Below are 19,622 nucleotides of genomic sequence, written 5' to 3'. Positions count from 1 at the left end.
ATCGAATGGGAAAGGACCGAGAAGTTCTACGTAGTATCAAAACCAGGAAACTACACTACCTCGGCCACATTATGAGAGGACAAAAATACAGCATTCCCCAACTTGTCATTCAAGGAAAGATCAATGGGAAGCGTAGCAGAGGACGGCGCCGCATTTCGTGGCTTAAGAACCTCCGTGATTGGTACGAGTGCAGCTCCACTGAACTGTTGCGGGTAGCAGACGATAAATCAAAGATCGCCTTGATGGTGGCGCACCTCCGCTAGGGGATGGCACAATAAGAACATCAGACTGATGCTCCCATCCTGTAGCTTGAACCTTTAAACGAACATTGTCAGTTGGCAAAATCTGCCGTAACTTCCAGAACAACAATGAGGTCACTCAACACCTCAACTCAAACCCATGACTCAATGAATATTTTTTATTATGTTCTGAATGCCTACACATTTTCGACTCACGTCACAATAGCGTGTTCTTTGTTTTTAGTGGTTTTCTATTAAATTATTATCTGTGTGTGCCATTTACGTCTATTATCTATAGTCTGCTGATTGGATTCTGTTCGGAATATTGTCTATAGATGCAATATCGCAAATAATTTTAACGAACACAGACGTAAAAACTTTTAAAATTAATTGAAATTATCATGAATAATTCAAAATTCTAATAAATCAGAGTTGGCACTTTCTATAATTGAATTTATAGAGATAGTGATCATTCAAAATCATTCAAAAAATTTGCGGAATGACGAAACCGTAGACTAAATTTGTGGCCGTGACATTATTGTCGATTTTGACATTGGTAGAAAATGTGTAGGCATGGAGAAAATGATAAAAATTCATTGAGTCTTGCGGGTGTCAATGCATTGCGGTATGCGTGAAATGACCTCATTGTTCTGCTGATTGTGGCAGATTTTGCAAACTGATAATGTTCGTTTAACCGTTCAAAATGTGCTACGGGATGGGAGCATCAGTCTGATATCATTTTAAACACCCAAGAAAAATGACATGACACACTTTTTTCCATAGCGGCGGCTTACTGTGAGTTCACGTGATAGTATGCGATGTGCATCGTAATATATTTGACGCTTTAACCTGTCTTTCAAACACTAAAAACAAACAATATGTAATGTAAATAAATATTAATATTTTTTCATGGAATAAATAGTGGAAAGATCTTTAAATGTGACCTTAAAAATATTTAATTTTGTAGTTGATCTATTCGACTTGGTCTCCGGTTTGCTTGTATTTGTTCAATCTGCAGCACCTCAAAGGTAATCTATGTATAGTTGTAAAATTGGGAATCAGGTGGTGTTGTAAAGCGTCACCATTTTGAATTAGATGGCTAGTATAGTCGGATGCTTCTCGATAGCACTACCAAGTAAATCTACGCGGTTAATGAATAATTTATTAGATTTTAGATTAATTTTAATGACAGAAAATAATGTTATTTTTCATATTGTCTATGAAACTATAAATTGTATTTTAATCAGTATTTTTTTATCGGAATGCAAATATTGAGGATCGCAAGTTATTTCGGCTTGCATTTATATTTGTTTTTTTTTTTGTATTCCAATTGGATTCTTCGTTTTGTATAATTGTTATCCAAGACTATTTGTAAATTTTAGGTGAATTTAAAATAAAACATTTTTTATGAAGCGTGTTTATTTTTAATTTATATGTGTTTTATTAATATTATCGACTGGGGGAACTTGATGGAATTTGGAATCTAATTCTACAACTACTACATACTTCTAATCTACAGGTATTTACTACTTATATCAGTGGCGAAAGGTGGAGATAGTAGAGGTAGTAGTAGTGGAGGTATTTGTTTTCATTGAAATAAGACCACAATTTACAGATGGTGTTGGTTAGTTTTTAAAATTTAATTACACTGCGAAAACCAGGCCGTAATAGTCAAAAATACTCATCTATCTAGAAAATATCTAAAATTATGCAATTAAATCATACATAACTTTGAATATTTTATATCTATTATAGTTTGGTTAAGCAGGGCTTAATGAATTTAAAAAAATGAATCAACAATATGTGTAATATGTATTCTTAATCCAACGAAACCAAACAAGCATGAATAAAAATGTGTGCACAATTTTGTAGTATCGCCCAAAGCATACCAAAATTCTTATGGTTTTGTTAAGCGTCAATTACATTGAGCTTCTTTATGAGCTGTTTGTTGGCGAATTTAAAAGCCGGCGATTCAGCTACTGCGATTTGATGAATACACACAAAACTTTCCATTCGCTGAGAAGCCACAAGCCAGCGACTATTTTGACAGAATGTAGTTTGTTTTTTTACTGGGAGGTTGCTACTGCGCTCTACTGCGCAGACGCAGTAGGCCCACACGCCGGCGTGTAGCATGTAATGTTGACCGGCTTTCAACTTTTCTCGGTAGAGTGTTTACAACCTGCTTGTTAGCTTGTTCGATGATTACACTGGGCGACTATATAGGCAGATTATAAATTCGCCAACAAACAGCTTGTAAAGAAGCTCAATGTAATTGACGCTTTAGACAGGGTTTAATTGATTTTTAAAAACTAACACCATCTGTAAATTGTAGTCTTAGTTCAATAAAAACATACGTACGACTAACAAAGTTTAATATGCACTATTAATGGCGGGTCTACCAGCCTACCTCCACCCTTCGCTACTGCTATTAAGTCAGTATGTTAAATAATCCATATTATTATTTAAGAAGTATACACAAGGCTATTTATTAAGAAACGGATAAAAATTGTTGAAAGTCTTATCTCTGTGGTCCCATTGTCAATGTAGTTAATCCAAAAAAAGTTAGATTAACTGTGTTATCATGTTTCAAACTATTTAATATAATGGAATTTGTAATTTATGTCTTTAAGAGATGGTAAAACACATTGAAAAATAACATTTACCATAGAAAAACACTTTGTAAGGTATAGTTACAAACTTTTGGCAAAGTTTTTTTGGGTCAGAATGCCATATTTTGACACTGAGTTGTATAATTTAGGCGGTCAGAGCAGAAGTGGCGTAACCCACAAAAGTGTCTAAACGGGGTTAACCATGGGAAGAGGTTCCAGAGGTAATAAGGAACCTCTTCCAATGGTTAACTCCGTTTAGACATTTTTGTAGATTACGCCACTTCTGCTCTGACTGCCTTAATTAAAGAACACAGTAATTGGTCTTACAAACCTTTTGCTGTAAAGATGTTTATTAAAGGTTCAACAATTATTATTGAACCTGACGATATTGGTAAGTGTCAACTTACAAACTTTTCCTTGATCACATATTGAAAAGTCAGTAGTTACAAAGTTTTATCAATAATATCAATAGGTACTATGGACGAAATTTAATTTTTTTTAAGCATACATAATTGATCATTAACTCAAAATTCCTAAAATGTCAACTTACCAACTTTTGGCACACCAACCCACGTTTCTTACTTTTTATACACAACAATTTTACTCCAAGTGAATTGGAGAGCAAAAAAGTTATCCAATCATAGCAATAATAAAATCATGTTAATCAATAAAGTTTACTACGTTCGTGCTCTACAATTTTCTGCCACTTAAGTGTACGTCCTGAGTGGCAGCGTTGAGCGTTGTGTGCAACTCAAACGTATAACCGTGTGAAAATGTTTGTAGCCAATGTCTTTTTTTTGTTATACATTTCTACGTTTGAAATCCGCGCGCTGCTCAATGCTGCGCCGAACACTACCACTCAGGATGTACACTAAGGCTGGGTAGTTCCTGTACTTAAGAATGCAATTTTAATGATCCGTCAATATATCGCTTTAGTATATCGAGGATGTTGGGACATCTTGGCGTAAATGAGTTATTTATTTTGAAGTTAGATTGTTTGAAATGTCATCTTCAGCGTTCAAGAGTTGTTCCTCGATGAAGTTTCAACTATTTTTTTGGTAAGTAAGTGTTGTATGTAGTTGGTAAAAATATACAAGGAAATCATTAAAATTCTTAGTTCAAATTTCTCTCCTGTAATGCTGCAAATTGTCATGTACCTTTGCCCTCACGGCTTAACAATTTCAATTAGGGCTGATAAAATATATTGATATCCATTTTTTTTGGAAAAAAAAAACATTTGCGGTCAAACAACATTTGACGCTGATACGATACCAGCGAGGCTATTCTAACATATTACGTAACATCCAAAAAGAGCTACATGTGATAAATATATCACTTTATGTATTCAGACGGTTAATTATTACAATAAGTTAACTGTCTGAATTGTCAAAAAGTGCTATTTTTTAACAGCCTGTCTCTTGGCTGTGATAACTTTTAGAGCGAGATAGAGTATGTAAGTTTTACATTATTTAGAATTGAGATGCAAGATACGACTGTTGAAAAATAATTATGTCACGGCCGCAGCGTTCCCTGCGAGCTATCAAATATCGAGTGGCTAGTAGTAACATAAGTATTTGTTTTTGACCAATGAAAATAACGGAAACGTGCTAAATGTTAAGAATAGCTGCGCAGGTATCGATATGACGCCCGTTGATGGGATCCGTCCGAGCGGAGTTGCTTGCCAGGGTCCATCCACACACGGGCCGATTGGCCACGCCGACTTGATATCAACCAAGGCCAACTTTGAGGTACATATTTGAAAAATTTGCTGCGTCATATGGAGGACGGAATAATTCTGATTCCTCCTTAGATTCATCATCTTCAACTCCTGACTCCTCTGTTTCAGCAGAGTTTCAGTACACGGGTACACTTCATGTATATAATATAAATAAATGACGGCAGAGTAAGTCAAGATTCTTTTTATTTTCTAAAATTCTTTCTTTAAGCACTAAGGTGCATGGTTGCTACATCAGTCCTGTGCAGCATCGCTTTAGGACAAGGAAGTGTGACACTAAAATCTTTTCATTCCGACACGTTTACAACGTCATGGAAAGTGGCCATGCACAATCCGCAGCTGCATATACATGGCGGGTGGAGATGGGGCAAAAAAAAACCTTAATATCAATATAGAAAAAGTTTTTTTCAATGCCTTTGATTGACATCAAAAAATATTCTGTCCTAAATATAAAATATCCATAATATACTTTTAATTAGGTATGTGAAGTTAATTTTATCAGTTTTTAAAGAACGGAAACCAGATTTGCAAAGTTCAGTTAGGTGGAATCGAGCTGCATTTAATTTTTCTGCTGTACCGAACCGGTTCTAACAGCTCTGACTGAAACATTCATACGGCGCGGTGTGGTAAAAGACTTTAATCGATTGAAATTTAAGTATGTTCCAATTAATACGTTAAATTGTACTGATAACATTTTTCAAGGAATTGAAATAAGTACAAATTTTAATAAGAAATATGATTAGGAATGAAAAAAAAAATCCACGAAAATGATAATACATCTTTGCCGCAGATTTGAGATAATAGATAGTTAATATTGAAAATATGTGTGTGGTAATTAAGTAGGTAGTCGTTTTGATTATTAAAATAATTTATTTACAATAAAAATAAATTGAGTCGATTAGTAAATAATTTTATGATACACATTTTACATTTTTTGTTAGATAATAATTAAATTCTATAAGATATCTTTGATATTTAAAAGCTAACAGTAAATATTATGTACCGTATTGACCTATATAAGAGTAGGTTTTTAAGGCCATGCATTAGTTGAGGCACGGTCTAAAAAGATCGTTGCTAGGCGTTGGTTGCGGGTGCAAAAGACGCCTGTCAAACGAAATATTATTTCTCATATAAATCCAACATACGTCCATTTTATGTTCTGTTTATTATTCTATTAGTAACAATAATAATATATTCATTGACATGTTTTCTTTTTGAAGTAAATGGGTAACGTTTTTAGTCATCTTTACACGATTTTAGAATTAATTGACCCGTCGCCATCACGCAGCAAAGTGACGTGCTTCTGGCTCGAGATTCTCTCAGTGAATGGCAGCGAGTCCAAAATTTCGTCGCGCCTACAGTTGGAAATTATTTGGCGTTTCACTGATGCGTCACCTTAACCAAATATCAAGTGTATTAATCATATGAAAACAAGTTTTAACATTTCGATCTTGTAAGAGAAAGGCATTGCCATATGTGACGAATTCCCTCCATTACTTATTAAGTCGTCAATTTCATATCATCTCTCCCTTTACCTTTCGGTCTATGAATGAGGAGATTCTTGGATAGGTCTCTTCCATCCTTGAGATGGAGCCTAATGCCTTGATTACACGTGGCGAGGCAGTGTTCTCGGACGAGTGCTCGGTTGGTAAAACATATTACTGAGCGTTCGGCCTAGTTACTAGTAGGATGGGGAGACAGTCACTCGGACCCGTTTCTATTTACTAGACCGAGTGCCCGACCCCCGACCCTACTGGCACTGACTTGCTAGCCTGCTCGGCACGTTTAAACACACACTCGGTGCGTACTCGCCATTCGTATCTTTGGAGTAATATTTTTTAACAATTTATTAAAACGTTCTACATCCATTCTTAGAAGCGCTCTAAATTCATCAGGGTCTTCTAACTCCAATTCACTAAAAAGTGGATCTGGATCCATTGTCTTGTCCAAAGACGTTTATCTTCTTCGCGCAATAATTCATTCAATTCATCAATCAAGAGTGGTATGAGCAGCTTAGTATATTTTTCAATGTACGTTTTACAATCCATGTTTCGGTACACAAAACTAACCTACTTACTTTTTGATCGAAAGTGAACTGACTTGCCACAAAAGTCGAAAAGAGAAAAATACGTATAAACACTCTTCTTGGCCTAGTGACAATTTGCTGTCTCGCCACGTGTAATCAAGGCATAACCGATGGAGTCTTCCTATTTTAAGATATTGTGATAGAACCATCACTGTACAATGCATACAATTGATGATTGTATCAAACTTTCCATAATATATCATTTTACTTAACTATATCTAGTATATTATATAATATATTTTATAACTGTATTATATTGTGGAGGCCCATATGATCTTATTAGGATCAGACATGGTCAAAAGAGAAGTATTAAAAAGAAATAGAAAATGTTATGTATTCAATAATTCTATACTATGGTCAACACGATACACTGATGAAAGTTAGTATCTATACTCTAGATAAAAATATATAAACAACAGACTAGGGTTAAATAACATTAACAAAAACATGGACACATTAATATAACAACTAGAATTTTAAACTAGATAAAAATTCCTCTTGCATGACTTTACTGTTGAGGTACGACTTCTTCAAGAAGTTCTCCGACGTCAAACGCAAACTCATATTATCGTTGATCAAGGACTCCAATGTCGCCACATCCCTGACGTGAGCAATTGATTCTTTGGGGGATTTCGGACTACGAACGGCGTCTCCGATTCGGAAATTGGTAATTGACGATGGTGGGCCTCTTTTATCTACTTGATTAAGTGTACACGGTAGAGTATTGGGATCCGCATATAACGACGTGGCATTTTTCAAAAAATTCCACATCAGCTCTTCCTTTTCGAGCAAGAGCTTTGAAAGGTTTTGAGATAGATCTTGGGCGTTTATTCCGGCGCTTACGATTAGGCTGCTCATTTTTTCTGTCTCCACGTGAATATCCATGATTTTTTGGACGAGCTGTTGCGTTTTTGGATTATACAGCAGTTTGTCTCGTAACTTAAGGCACTTGTATACAACTTTTACCGCATCTATGCACGGTTGCGGCGTGGCTCTATTTTCTTTGGGAGTATTACGGACTTTAGCAACTAGAGCGAAGGTTATATTGTAGATCTCGGTGAATTCCGTAGAGCACAACTTAAGAGAGGTTTCGGTGTCATGAATTTCGTTGGAACGTCTCGCTACGGAATGAAGCCGTACGGTCAACTGTGACCACGCTTCATTTAATTTATCGACGTTGTCAAAAAGCGGTTTGATTTTCATCGACCACGATTTATATTCTGCTATATATTGCGGTAGATTATTATCTGATTCGAATTCCTTAACCCGTTTTTCGTCTATCTGCAAAATACTTTTTAACAATTCAGTCTTTTCCGACAACTTATACATGCTTTTCTCGGATTCACTGTGGTTACGGTATAATTTTCGTATTTCTACCTTTAAGTACTCGATACGTAGCATGTACGCTTTGATCAATGTCTCATACAGTCGTTTTTCAGTAGTTATAAAATGTAAACTGTTTGAATACACGGCCAGCATCTGCGAATACGGATACTTCAGTTTAACGTTTTCCAAACAGTATCGAACACGCTGCGGTAGTTTCGGCTTAATGTTGTCATATATCAGACAATCAATGGGATATAAATATAGCATTACGGATAATTTATCATTCCAGTGAACATAAGCCAGACCTTTTAAATCGACTTCGCCCGGTAAATTTTTTGATATAAAGACTTGTTTGCTTGCTTCGACTCTAGTATCACGTTCGATCCACCCTTGTACAGTCGTAAACAGCGTACTTTCATTGATTTCATAACTGAGAAACTCGTATGTGCGTACTGAAAATATTACCAATATTTTCTTAGAGAGTATTACTTCAAGATAGTTAAATATTTCAATAGTGTCATTTTTAGTCGGCGATGAATTTTCATTTAAGACTTCATCAGGTAAAGAAAACTTGACGGATTTACACAAGACTTCTTCTGAATGACCTCGTTTCTTAGGATCCCATTCTAAAGCCATCCGTAACCACTTCTCTAATAATGCTTTCAAACAATTGGAGATATAATTTTCTTTGAATATTTCTGTAAAAAATTCAACTTCGCCGTTTAGCAATTCGCACGCGCAGATTTGTTCCGAACTCTTCCGTTTTACGTGAGTCATCCATTGTACGGGGGCCATATTCGGCAGAAATGGACGGATTCCGCAGATTATTTCAAACGCTACCAATCCAAACGACCAGTAATCTACGGTGTTACTGTACGTCTTACTATAAAGCAATTCCGGAGCGAGGTATTGCAGAGTTCCAACAAAACTAGCACAAACCGAATTTGAGTCAATCTCTTTCGCATACCCTAAGTCGATGAGTTTGTATAAAACATTGCGGGGTCTTAAAGAAGAATCTGGATCATCTTTTACAATTTGCAAAACGATGTTTTCAGGTTTGAGATCTCTGTGAGTAATTTTTAAATCGTGCAGATAGCTAATGGCATTTTTCATGTCGCTGAGGATGCAACGGACCTCCAGTTCTGATAATCCGTTGCTGTTTTCTGGTTGGTTAAGGACTTGTCGTAAATCTCCTCTGCTGCAGTATTCCATACAAAGAATAGGAAGTTTAGATATGTTGAGAGGCGTCAATCCGATTTTAAGTTCCGCCGGCAGTTCAATCGTGCGTACGATGTTGTTATTCTTGATAATGTTCATCATTTCTACTTCTTTGGTCCATCGCTCCTTGTGTTTGGCTGTCAGCATAACTTCGTCTCCCCACTTGCACATCTTGATGGCGAGTTCTTCATTCGATTTAATATTACGCCACAGGGATACGATACCGAAACTGCCCGATCCGAGGAGTCTGTGTTTAATCCAGTCTCCGATAACACTTTCGCAATCCATTTTTAATTATTGAAAACGCTTTCACGCCCGTTGAAAATACATAACAATCTATAAATAATAACCGGTAACACGGAAAAGTTCGGAGCTGTCAGACGAAACTGGAAACTTATTTAACCATAGACAACAATTTATTTTCTAAATATTTCTCATTTTTCAGTGTCGTATTTTTTAAAAATTATCATTACCTACCAAAGAGATTGGACTCCTCCCCTTTCAATCTCTTTGTTAAATAACAAATAATAATATGCATTTTAAAAGAAAAAACACTGCAGATTTTCAATGTTTAATTTTGATATACTAAACAAAGATAAATTTATATAAAAACACAAGTACCTACCAGCATTTAACCACTGGCTCTCAATTTTGAAATACTTTTATGTTTTTTTTTATTCGAATGATATGATTTCAATTATTACGCCATGTAAAAGCATAAATCGTACATAATCATTATTATGTGCCACATTAGCTTAGATATTGCAAAAATGATTTTATATTAATTAAAAAATATAATATATCTATTTAGTAATCTTGTATGCATTTATTTTCCTCCATATATTTTTTTTGCGGGAAATAGGCATAGCTACCATTATTATTTGGGATTCATATATAATGCAGATTTAGGCGTTATTGATATAATTTAATTTTATGTTCCACAGAAGGTCGATAAATCCTAATGTAGATAATAAAAAAAATCGCTGTACAATTTACGTGTTTACCATTTTTATGTGGAATATACTTTTTTGATGTCTGTAAATACTATTTTTATTCTTGGTGTTGCTAGTTATAGTAAGTAGATACCACTTTTGAATTCAAATATGTAAGCAATCAGTGACAATAATGTTAATTGTCTTGTGACAATAAGAAAGAAAGCTAAATCCAATCAAAAATGTGGGTATAAATCTTTTATTAATTATGATTATCAAGTCACTGAGTGTGGAAGATGGCTGGAGCCACTGTTTTCTGTTTTAACAAGTTTTACTGGAATCATTATTAATATTTTTGTGCACCAAAACCTGTGAGTGATAAATAAATTTAATGTTATGAATTTAGTAAGTTTTATAAAGGTGTATTATTCCAGTTTTAATAATTATTTATTGTTTGAAAATAATATTAGGGTGAAGCCATTTTTGACATTGATCATTGTTCAATAAAACAGCAATGAATATCTGAGCTGAGATCAGTTCGATTAAGGGTTAATAGATATCAAGTTAATGTAAAACGTAATCATTACTTTATTTATGATTAATGAATAATTCCTTTTGTTTGGATGTGTAATTAACTTAAACAGTTTGTACTTAAACAAAACAGTTTTTACATATTATAACTTAAACAGTTTGTACATATTTTATCAATGTGGTATTTTTTTAAAAATAATATTATGTAGGAATATAATTATTGTAGAATTTCACCATTTCTGTTGACTTTGTATGTGGCGTTTATTTCCAAATACCGATATGTCCACAATTTAATATTTGTGGTAAACAACGCTTTTGTATTTCAAGCTTAAATGATTGGTTTTGATGTTACTTTCTTTTCTGCATCATATTAAATTTTTACATTAGAATATTCATATTTTTAACCGATAAATGCGTAGTTGCAATAAATATAAGCAAAATAAATTGAACATAATATCGGCTGTATATAATATTATATCTTTTTAATTTATTTAATGTATTGGTTTTCATTCCCTTTTCCCTGTCGTTTTGATGGGTTTTTGAAAGTTATAGATAATTACATAATATTGTATAGAAATTACGTTTACATTTTATTATAGGTCCATAATAATGTATGTATATTAGAAAATAGATGCTTCATAATTGTGAAATGCTTGCACTAGTTTGTACAATATGCCATCTTTTTAGTTTTCCATTTAGAAACAACATGATAAATACTTAATTAGGGGTGGAACCTCGATTATTCTGACATCGATTATCTGGATTATAAGTTATACAGACTTCTTTTTGATCATCAGTTTCGTTTGATTACAGGAAACCGGTACAATTTAAATTTATAAACGTTTATTCTGGATGCGAAATAAAATTGATGTTTCATAATTTTTTCGATTTTTCTTAATCTTTGATTAATCTTAATTAATCGTAATATAATTAATAAATAATATAATTAACTTAATATAAATAACTTAAATAATATAATTAATATAATTAACTTAATATAAATCACTTAACTAATATAATTAACTTAATATAATTAATCTTTGAAATGATTTATCGTAATCTGGACTATTTTCATTCTCATGTCCAGATGATAGAGGTTCTACTGTGCTTAAAAATATGTTTTTTAATTGATACATATTATTATATATATGGATGACGTATCATTTTAATTGATTTAACGAAAACTGACATTAACATAATAAAGCTCATTTTCCAGAGGTGAGCTCAATTATTGTTCTTCTAGATATAATTTCATACTGTAATTGAGATTATGTCAAAACTACTGAACCTATTTCATGGTTTGTTGGCTTGACTGAAAGTTCTATGTCGTAAGCTAAATAAGCTCGCAGGGAGAAGATTGTACCCCTAGGTTGGAGCCTTTGTTCCAACAAACCCCTGGTTACATGTAAATTGTACGTAAAACATTTCACCGTGGCACAGTTCGCTGTGAGCTTTCTTATCGGAAAGAGATGACCGTATTCTATACGGTCTCCAATTTTATTAGATTCAATTATATGAACATTAATTCAATTTTTATAGCTGATTTTGGCAAAATTCATGAATTCAAGAATGAAAACCTAACCTAACCTAATCTAATCTAACAAATAATCCAGTATATCGGCTATTTTCAGAATTTCTTTGCTGCTGACTTCCTGTAAAGTGTAAACTGACAAGAACCGTGTTTTGTTTAGACACGAATTTTATGTCAGTACTATATGACCCAAAGAGGTTGGACAGTCTTTAATATACGGCCATATATTTCCAATCAACATTTCACGGTGAAGTGTGATACGGCGAACTGCATACATACAAGTTTCCGGACACGCAAACCCCTACACAGTTACTAATAATGCCAATATTGCATGGTTTATTTGATGAGATTATACTAATATAAATTTGTATGTATATCTTTGTTTTTACAGTTATTTGAGTGATATCGTGGTACATAAGGACAGTTAATTTTATTACAAATTAATATAATTAATAATTGGTCACATAATAAGTAAATTTATAAAAAAATGGCCCAATGCAATGAACAAGAATCGATAAAGCTATCAAACATTTCGAAGAAGATACAGTTCGAGATAGACAGCAATCAGCAATTTGAAGTGTACTCCAGCGTCTACGTATACGATCATTTCCAGAGGAAGGTCCCCATTTCGAGTGGTCTTCTCAAATTCACAATTGAACATGAAACCAATGGTATTTCTCAAGATGCACTCGACAACGAAGATTCGTGTTCAGGGGAGCGGAACGGTGACAAATCCGGGAGTAGTTCACCGAAGTTGGTCATCTCAGCGACTGCCGTGGATAATCATTTGGAAAAAGGTTTGCCCAATGATTTGGAATCATTCGGTAACATTTACAATAAGCATAAGGAACAAAAAGAAAAGGAAAACACTTTGGAGGAACACATTGATTATACCAGTGTGGATATTTTCAACAACAATTCTTCCGCTATCGATGTCATGCTGGAGTCGGTAATGTTTTCAATTCCTATTTGGCATGTAAAATAATTGATACAGTGAAGTCATGAGTATTCGTTAATTGATTCAAAACATTTTCCCTATTTCGCTTTGTGAATTTTTATGCTGTACCCTGGAACAGCATTATGCCTGATTTTAGATGGCGTGTCAAACTTTCAAATTACAATTGCTCCATAATATGATTTCGAGACTTACAAACTTTTCGCATCCCACTTATAAGAATAGATGATATTTTATGCATATTTTTATTATTAAAACATGCTTTCATTAGTTCTTGCGAAGTTCACATAAAGATTTTAAAATTATCAATATTTTAATGGTATTTATATTTAAGTTAAAAAACATTCTTCTAACAAATAAAAATGTACACCCGAACCTCTTTTTGCACGGCTTTTTTTTGCACGGTTTAAAAAAAGTATCGATAATTTTTTATTTACACTGATTTTCTTGCTTTATCACGGTTTAAAAAAACTAAAAAGAATAAAAATACTTATGTATGTACATATTTATCAAAAAATTGCGTTGCAATGGACCGCACGCCACTGGTCTATACATATGTTGTCATCGGATGCCACCCAGTCATACATACGTACATACATGGCGCCACTGGTCAGTCACTTCGGGTTCAATACGAGAGACGCACCGCGTGCTTCGGTGTCAGCGTCATTAAATATTTCCAGCGATGAGAGTGATTTTTCGCCAGCGAAAAACAGCAGTAAACTTTTTCTATGCTAAATTTAATTTCAATCGAAAACTATGTATTTTTACCATTGATATACTACTAGATGAGCAGTTCCCATACAAGTGTCATTTTAAAAGTGTACCACAAAAGATATTATGAATATCGTCTTATAATATTTCCTTGTAGGTATAATGCGTTAAGACCGATAACATGGGTTCCCGAATTTCACCCGTATTGCCCTGGCTGTAAAACTAAATTTGCGTTCTTGGAATAGTGAACCTAAGGGTGGCTGCAACGCAAAGCAGACAGAGCAAGTCGTCATGCGCTGACTATTAGTTAGAGTAAGATGCAAGCTAGATCGGGCTTACCCAGTAAGTTTTAACAAAGGCCGACTCGCTGAAAATCGGGCGTCATTTTAAGAAGCATATGATTCATCCAGTAGTATATCAATGATTTTTACGTATAAAAATTTTATTATATTAATTATAAATAAATTCGATTTATTTTTGAGTTCAAGAATTTCGTATTTTGAGTTGATTTTAAGTAATGGAACCTATCTACCATTTTTGTATGGGCACCAAACCTTTTTTTACACGGTTTTGTTTTGCATGGTAGTCTTTGGTACGTATCCCCCTTATCTATACATATATATTTAATTATATATAATACTATATTTAATACCTCTATGGTATCTCCCATGAAAAAAGAGGATCGGGTGTATATAATTTGAAATATTTTTTCTTTATATCGAGTTGAGCTTCAGTATGGTTACAATATAAACTGTAATTCGTAATTCGTTGAACAATAATGTTAAGTTGAATTTTTCCAGGTGAACACTGCTTATGAGAGTGAGCGTATTAGCGAAAGTGGCATAAATATGTCGGTGAATTTAAGCAGCGATGTGAACATCTGCAAGGATATAGACTACGAGTCACTCCTGGAGTCGGTACCGATAACTCAGGACATCTCATTCACCAACATACAACCGGACAAAGATTTCGATGATTACACTGATCAAAATCATTACGTGGATGCAATCAACATAACGCCGGAACAAAATGATTTTGTGATTCAAAATTCTGTCATCAGCACTCCCTATTATAAATCTGATGATAAATTATTGGACGATCTGTACCATGACGACACAGGCGATGGCATATTTGAAAACGAAGAGAGTTTGAGTCATTCATTCTCTATGAATGGTCATGATGAATTCGATGATTTGAACACTAGCAGGGAGTGCATCAATCGGAGGGAGACTGTCTGTCCCATTTGCGAAAGGAACTGCAGATCAATCAACGCATTGAACCATCACATGTTGGTGCACAGCGAAGAACGACCTTATGTCTGTAAGGTCTGCAAAAAAGGTAATTTTGTACTTTGGATGAATTCTTACAAATTTTTTGTGCTACAAGATTTGACAGCATCGTGAAAGATTTTAGTATGGTATATATCGTCACCGTTCAGGCAAAAGTCACCAACCCTAAAAACATAGTTTTGAGATATCGCAATTTGAAAGTTTGAAAATGCAGGAAAAATCAGATTTTAATGTTTTTAAGGTTTTATCTATATTAAATTATTTTCTCATGTCTTCTTAATAATTTCTTTAAGGTACTTTTACTTTTTGATGCTAATTAAAACATCTGGAAGGTTTTAAAGGAGGCAAGGTAGCTCAAATTATGGTTTGGTGACTTTTGCTTGTTAATAATCTGAACAATGTTAGCCAAAAGAAGCATCAGTAAAACTCACCATCCATAGTATAGTGACTTTTGCTTGTATATTTATAACGAAGGATTTTTTTTTATAGAGTCAATAATGTCTATTCACCTATAATGACTTTTGCTTGTTAAGATTTTATCGAACGTCATTTAGTGAAAAACAAATAATTCGGATTTAAGCAAAATTTTACTAACTAATGTACCGAGGTGAGTTTTGCATCTTAAAGAACATAATTTTACGCTTCGGGTGACATACTCAACTCAAAACTGCCATTTTCAGGGTTGGTGACTTTTGCCTGAACGGTGACGATATTGCTAACTATAGATTAATTATTATTCTCCAAGTTGGTATATTTTTGTAAATAAAATCAAAATGGCAGCTTGCTGTTTGACATTTTGCATTGATTGCTTATTTGCATACTACATAGTATTATTGTGATTTTACATGATGGTTCATTGCGCTTGCAACACTAATGCATGGAATTTTTATCCCCCCTCAGTGTCGCCTTAGCAAATTGCCAAAAAAATCTCATAGTACAAGTGTATTGCAGATTAATTAGTTGTTTAAAACATCACAGTTTTGTGTATTTTCACTTTTTTGCCAGATAAAAACACCATTCATAGGTAAGGTTAGGTACTCGCAATGGACAAGTAGTAACGTATTTGCTTATTAAGTTGTGGATTTTGGATTGTAACTCTGGTTCTGGCAAATTCACATGCTGTTTTCAATGTGTTTGGATCCATGAACCTAAAATGTTAGGAAAGTAGTTAAAAACCTCTTCGTGAGACGGCCAATATCCACATAAGTCGAACTCGGTTATTATGATCACAGATATAGCAAGATTTTGGATGTGACGAGGAAACATTTGTTGACATATTAGTTTATGATTTTCTCCATACTTATTCACTTTTATAACGAGATACCAAGCTAAAAATCGTAAAATTTTTTCTTAAAACTGTTAATGTATCGATCCTTTAAAAACATTTCGACCGTAAGCAATAAAATCCGACCGGACAGGATGCCGCCGGGATCGGATTACGTTTATGATACTAGTCTAAGTACCTACCTAATTCGAGTTTTCGCCGACAATATTGAAAAAGTTTCCACGCATATGGTTGGAATTGCATGTAAAAAGCCAAGGTTTGTGAAGTCACTAGGTATCTACCAGCGTTCATTACAATAAACAACTTCTTTTGTAGTTTATGAATGCCATGCTTGTTTCGGGGAAAAATTCTAATTGTGTATTTTTGTTTGAATTGCGATTTTTGTGTTATGTGACCGCTCATTTAAAAATACCTATTCTCTGATATAATGTGTAACGCTTATAATGAACAAATTTAGTCGGCCCCATCTTCCTCGTAATAACCAAGTTCGACTGATTATAATGAAATATCATAATCCAAAAAGGTCATATTATGCTTCTTTTAGGTTCAGTTCAAACTATTCAGTAAATTAAATTTTAATGATGAAACGTTATATTTCAGCTTTCAAAGAGCAGCCAACACTTCGCCGTCACATGTGGACTCACATGGAGAAACAACATCAATGCGACATCTGCAAGAAATACTTTGTCGAGAAGAGCTCACTGCGAAGACACATGAGCACGATACATGCAGACTTCAAGCCGGGAACCAAGCCCAACCAACCGTCCAAAGCCATCTTTTGCTGTGCAGTCTGCTCCAAAGTCTTTAAATCGTTACCCAAGTATAATATGCATGTGAGGTTACACGGTGATCCAGATTTTGAGTGTTCGATTTGCAACAAAGTGTACGCGGGTCGTTCACATTTGAAAATTCATCATCGGATTCATACTGGTGAAAAACCCTTTAGTTGTAGTATTTGTGATTCTAAATTCGCTTTTAAACATGTCCTCAAGTCGCATCAAGCTCGAATTCATCAGCGAATCAACAAATTCAAATGCAACATCTGCTCATTGGCATTCATCAAAAAGTCAGAATTATCCGATCACGTCAGCTGTCACATGCTGAACGTGAAAAAAGGCAGAAGGCACTTCGTCTCTCAGAAGAATACTAAAAAAAACAACAGCATCGAGGTTAAACACTTACTCCAAAAGAATATGACGAGACTAAATAGTGTCACAGCGAAGGGAGACAGTTTTGAACTGTTTGCACAGCTTGTCGGTTTGACAAACGAAAAGCTCGATGATAATATTCCACAGGAGTCCACTTCCGATATGACATTAGTGGAAGATTGGATGAAAACAGATCCAGACAGTATTAAATTGGAATTGATGGAGCCAAATACAATTTCGGATGAATCAATCATTGACCTGGATAAGAGAGAAAAGGTTTGTATGTTACTTGACACATTAAATGTTTGTATTAACAGTTTTTAGTACTGCTTAAATTTTTAACAATTAATTGACAATAACAAGCGTTAGTTTGTATACTGCAGCGTTTACCAAATTTCAATACTGTAAGAACTTTAATAATATGAAGATGAAAACCATACAATGTAAAGTTTGTGATATTTGTAGGATACCATAGAAAATAGTTTTCAATGAGCTCCGTAACATATTGTATAAAAATAAAATATCGAATAGGACTTGAACCCACAACTATCGCAATCCGGGCTTGATGAGCTTTATCGATTAAATTACCGATATAGTTACTGTAGATATACCATTATAAATCGTCAGGTGTTCAAATTTAGAACTAAGCTCATCACAGTATAAAAAGTATTGAATGATAATGATTTGTCAAATGTTAGCATGTGGCGCCTCACTCAGCAGACAACTTATACTGGTGGATCTTTACCTAATCATTCGAAAATATCCTAAGTAGGCGTTTCAGGTGTTTTTTTAAGTTCTAAAGTTACATTTACAATATGAACTTGATTCCTAGATAGCGTCCGGATCTCTTCAAGTATTAGTTTTAACGTACTTGCGTTTGATAATGTTTTAATTAGAAAATAGTTGCATAAAATCGTTGATTGATTGTTTAATTGAATTATTTCAGGGATTATTAATGAAGTAATCTTAATTTGAGAAAATTTTGACATTTAAGGTGTGAACTGTCAGATAAGATGAAAACTTTGAGAATGAAAATGTGTATTAATTTTCTTCTAAAAATACACAAATGTAGTTGAGTTATTTTGATGCCAGTGTTGTCCTACAGTAAAATATTTTTGTAAAACAATTCTAGAAGTGTCAGAGGTGTTCAAAGAAATTCGAAAGAATGGCCGACTTAAAGCGTCACCTCATATCGCACATTGTCCAAATCGCCACAGCGAGCGGAAGGGACGGCGAGACCGGCCCCCCGCGGTACGAGTGCGGTATTTGCGACAGCGCCGAATTTAACCAAGTCGATAAGTACAAAGCGCACCTTCGCGAGCACGCTAAGCTGACGCTGTACAAGTGCAAGTTCTGCGGTAGAGCCTTCGGCGACTCCAGCAACTACTCCAAACATAAGAAAGTACACGGTAACAAATATCTACAGTGCGACATTTGCCGCAGGAAATTCAACACGAAGCGGATGCTCATCTCGCACATGGAGTATCACAGAAGTAACCAGCCCAAGACCTGTTCATTCTGCAACCGAGTGTTTCACTTTGAATCGAATCTTCGGAAGCACGTGAAGATGTCGCACCAGGGGAAGGCCAGTGTCACTTACAAATGCGAGCTCTGCGGAGGAAGGTTTAGGACAGTTAAGCAAAAATGGGAGCACCAGTGGGAGGTGCACCAGATTAGAAAAGTGAAAGCCGATTGTGAGCTATGCTCCGCTAAGTTTAGGAAGATATCTTTACTGCGAGCTCACATGACAAGGGACCATGTTGCGCAGATGCATCCGAATGATGATATAATTATTTTGGACCAATTTCCATAATGTAAAAGTAATTTATTCTAAGTGTCCGTTAATACTGTGGAATAACAAATGGTAAGAGTGGTAACTGTTGGGTGTGGTTGTAACTACCTAATAAATGTTGTAATTAAATAATTCAACTTATTTGAGTAGGTACGTCTACAACTCTACAACATAAGGGTTCTAATACATTATGATCACGTCACATACTGTCACGTCATGCTGGTATGGTGACAAA

At 34.6% G+C, this 19,622-nt stretch overlaps 2 protein-coding genes across 2 annotated transcripts; one reads left to right on the top strand and one right to left on the bottom strand.

The window, feature by feature from the left end:
• Positions 1-6,984: 6,984 nt before the first annotated feature.
• IKKbeta (inhibitor of nuclear factor kappa B kinase subunit beta) lies at positions 6,985-9,603 on the bottom strand. The gene has a single exon (XM_085948794.1). It carries the CDS (start codon positions 9,499-9,501, stop codon positions 7,138-7,140), a length of 2,364 nt encoding a protein of 787 aa, XP_085804920.1. The 5' UTR covers positions 9,502-9,603; the 3' UTR covers positions 6,985-7,137.
• A 3,091-nt stretch (positions 9,604-12,694) lies between these two features.
• On the top strand, positions 12,695-19,408 carry LOC147070698 (uncharacterized). The gene is made up of 4 exons (XM_085949231.1): positions 12,695-13,156; positions 14,674-15,211; positions 17,048-17,871; positions 18,728-19,408. The coding sequence occupies exons 1-4, from the start codon at positions 12,695-12,697 to the stop codon at positions 19,406-19,408; spliced, it is 2,505 nt and encodes an 834-aa protein (XP_085805357.1).
• Positions 19,409-19,622: the final 214 nt, after the last annotated feature.

The sequence above is a fragment of the Rhyacophila brunnea genome, unplaced genomic scaffold (assembly GCF_057557595.1).
Source record: "Rhyacophila brunnea isolate RB1 unplaced genomic scaffold, BYU_Rbru_1.0 scaffold_21, whole genome shotgun sequence".
In the NCBI taxonomy this organism is placed as follows: domain Eukaryota; kingdom Metazoa; phylum Arthropoda; class Insecta; order Trichoptera; family Rhyacophilidae; genus Rhyacophila; species Rhyacophila brunnea.
Note: the sequence above shows the minus strand (reverse complement) of the source record. Positions and strands in the feature narration are given on the sequence as shown.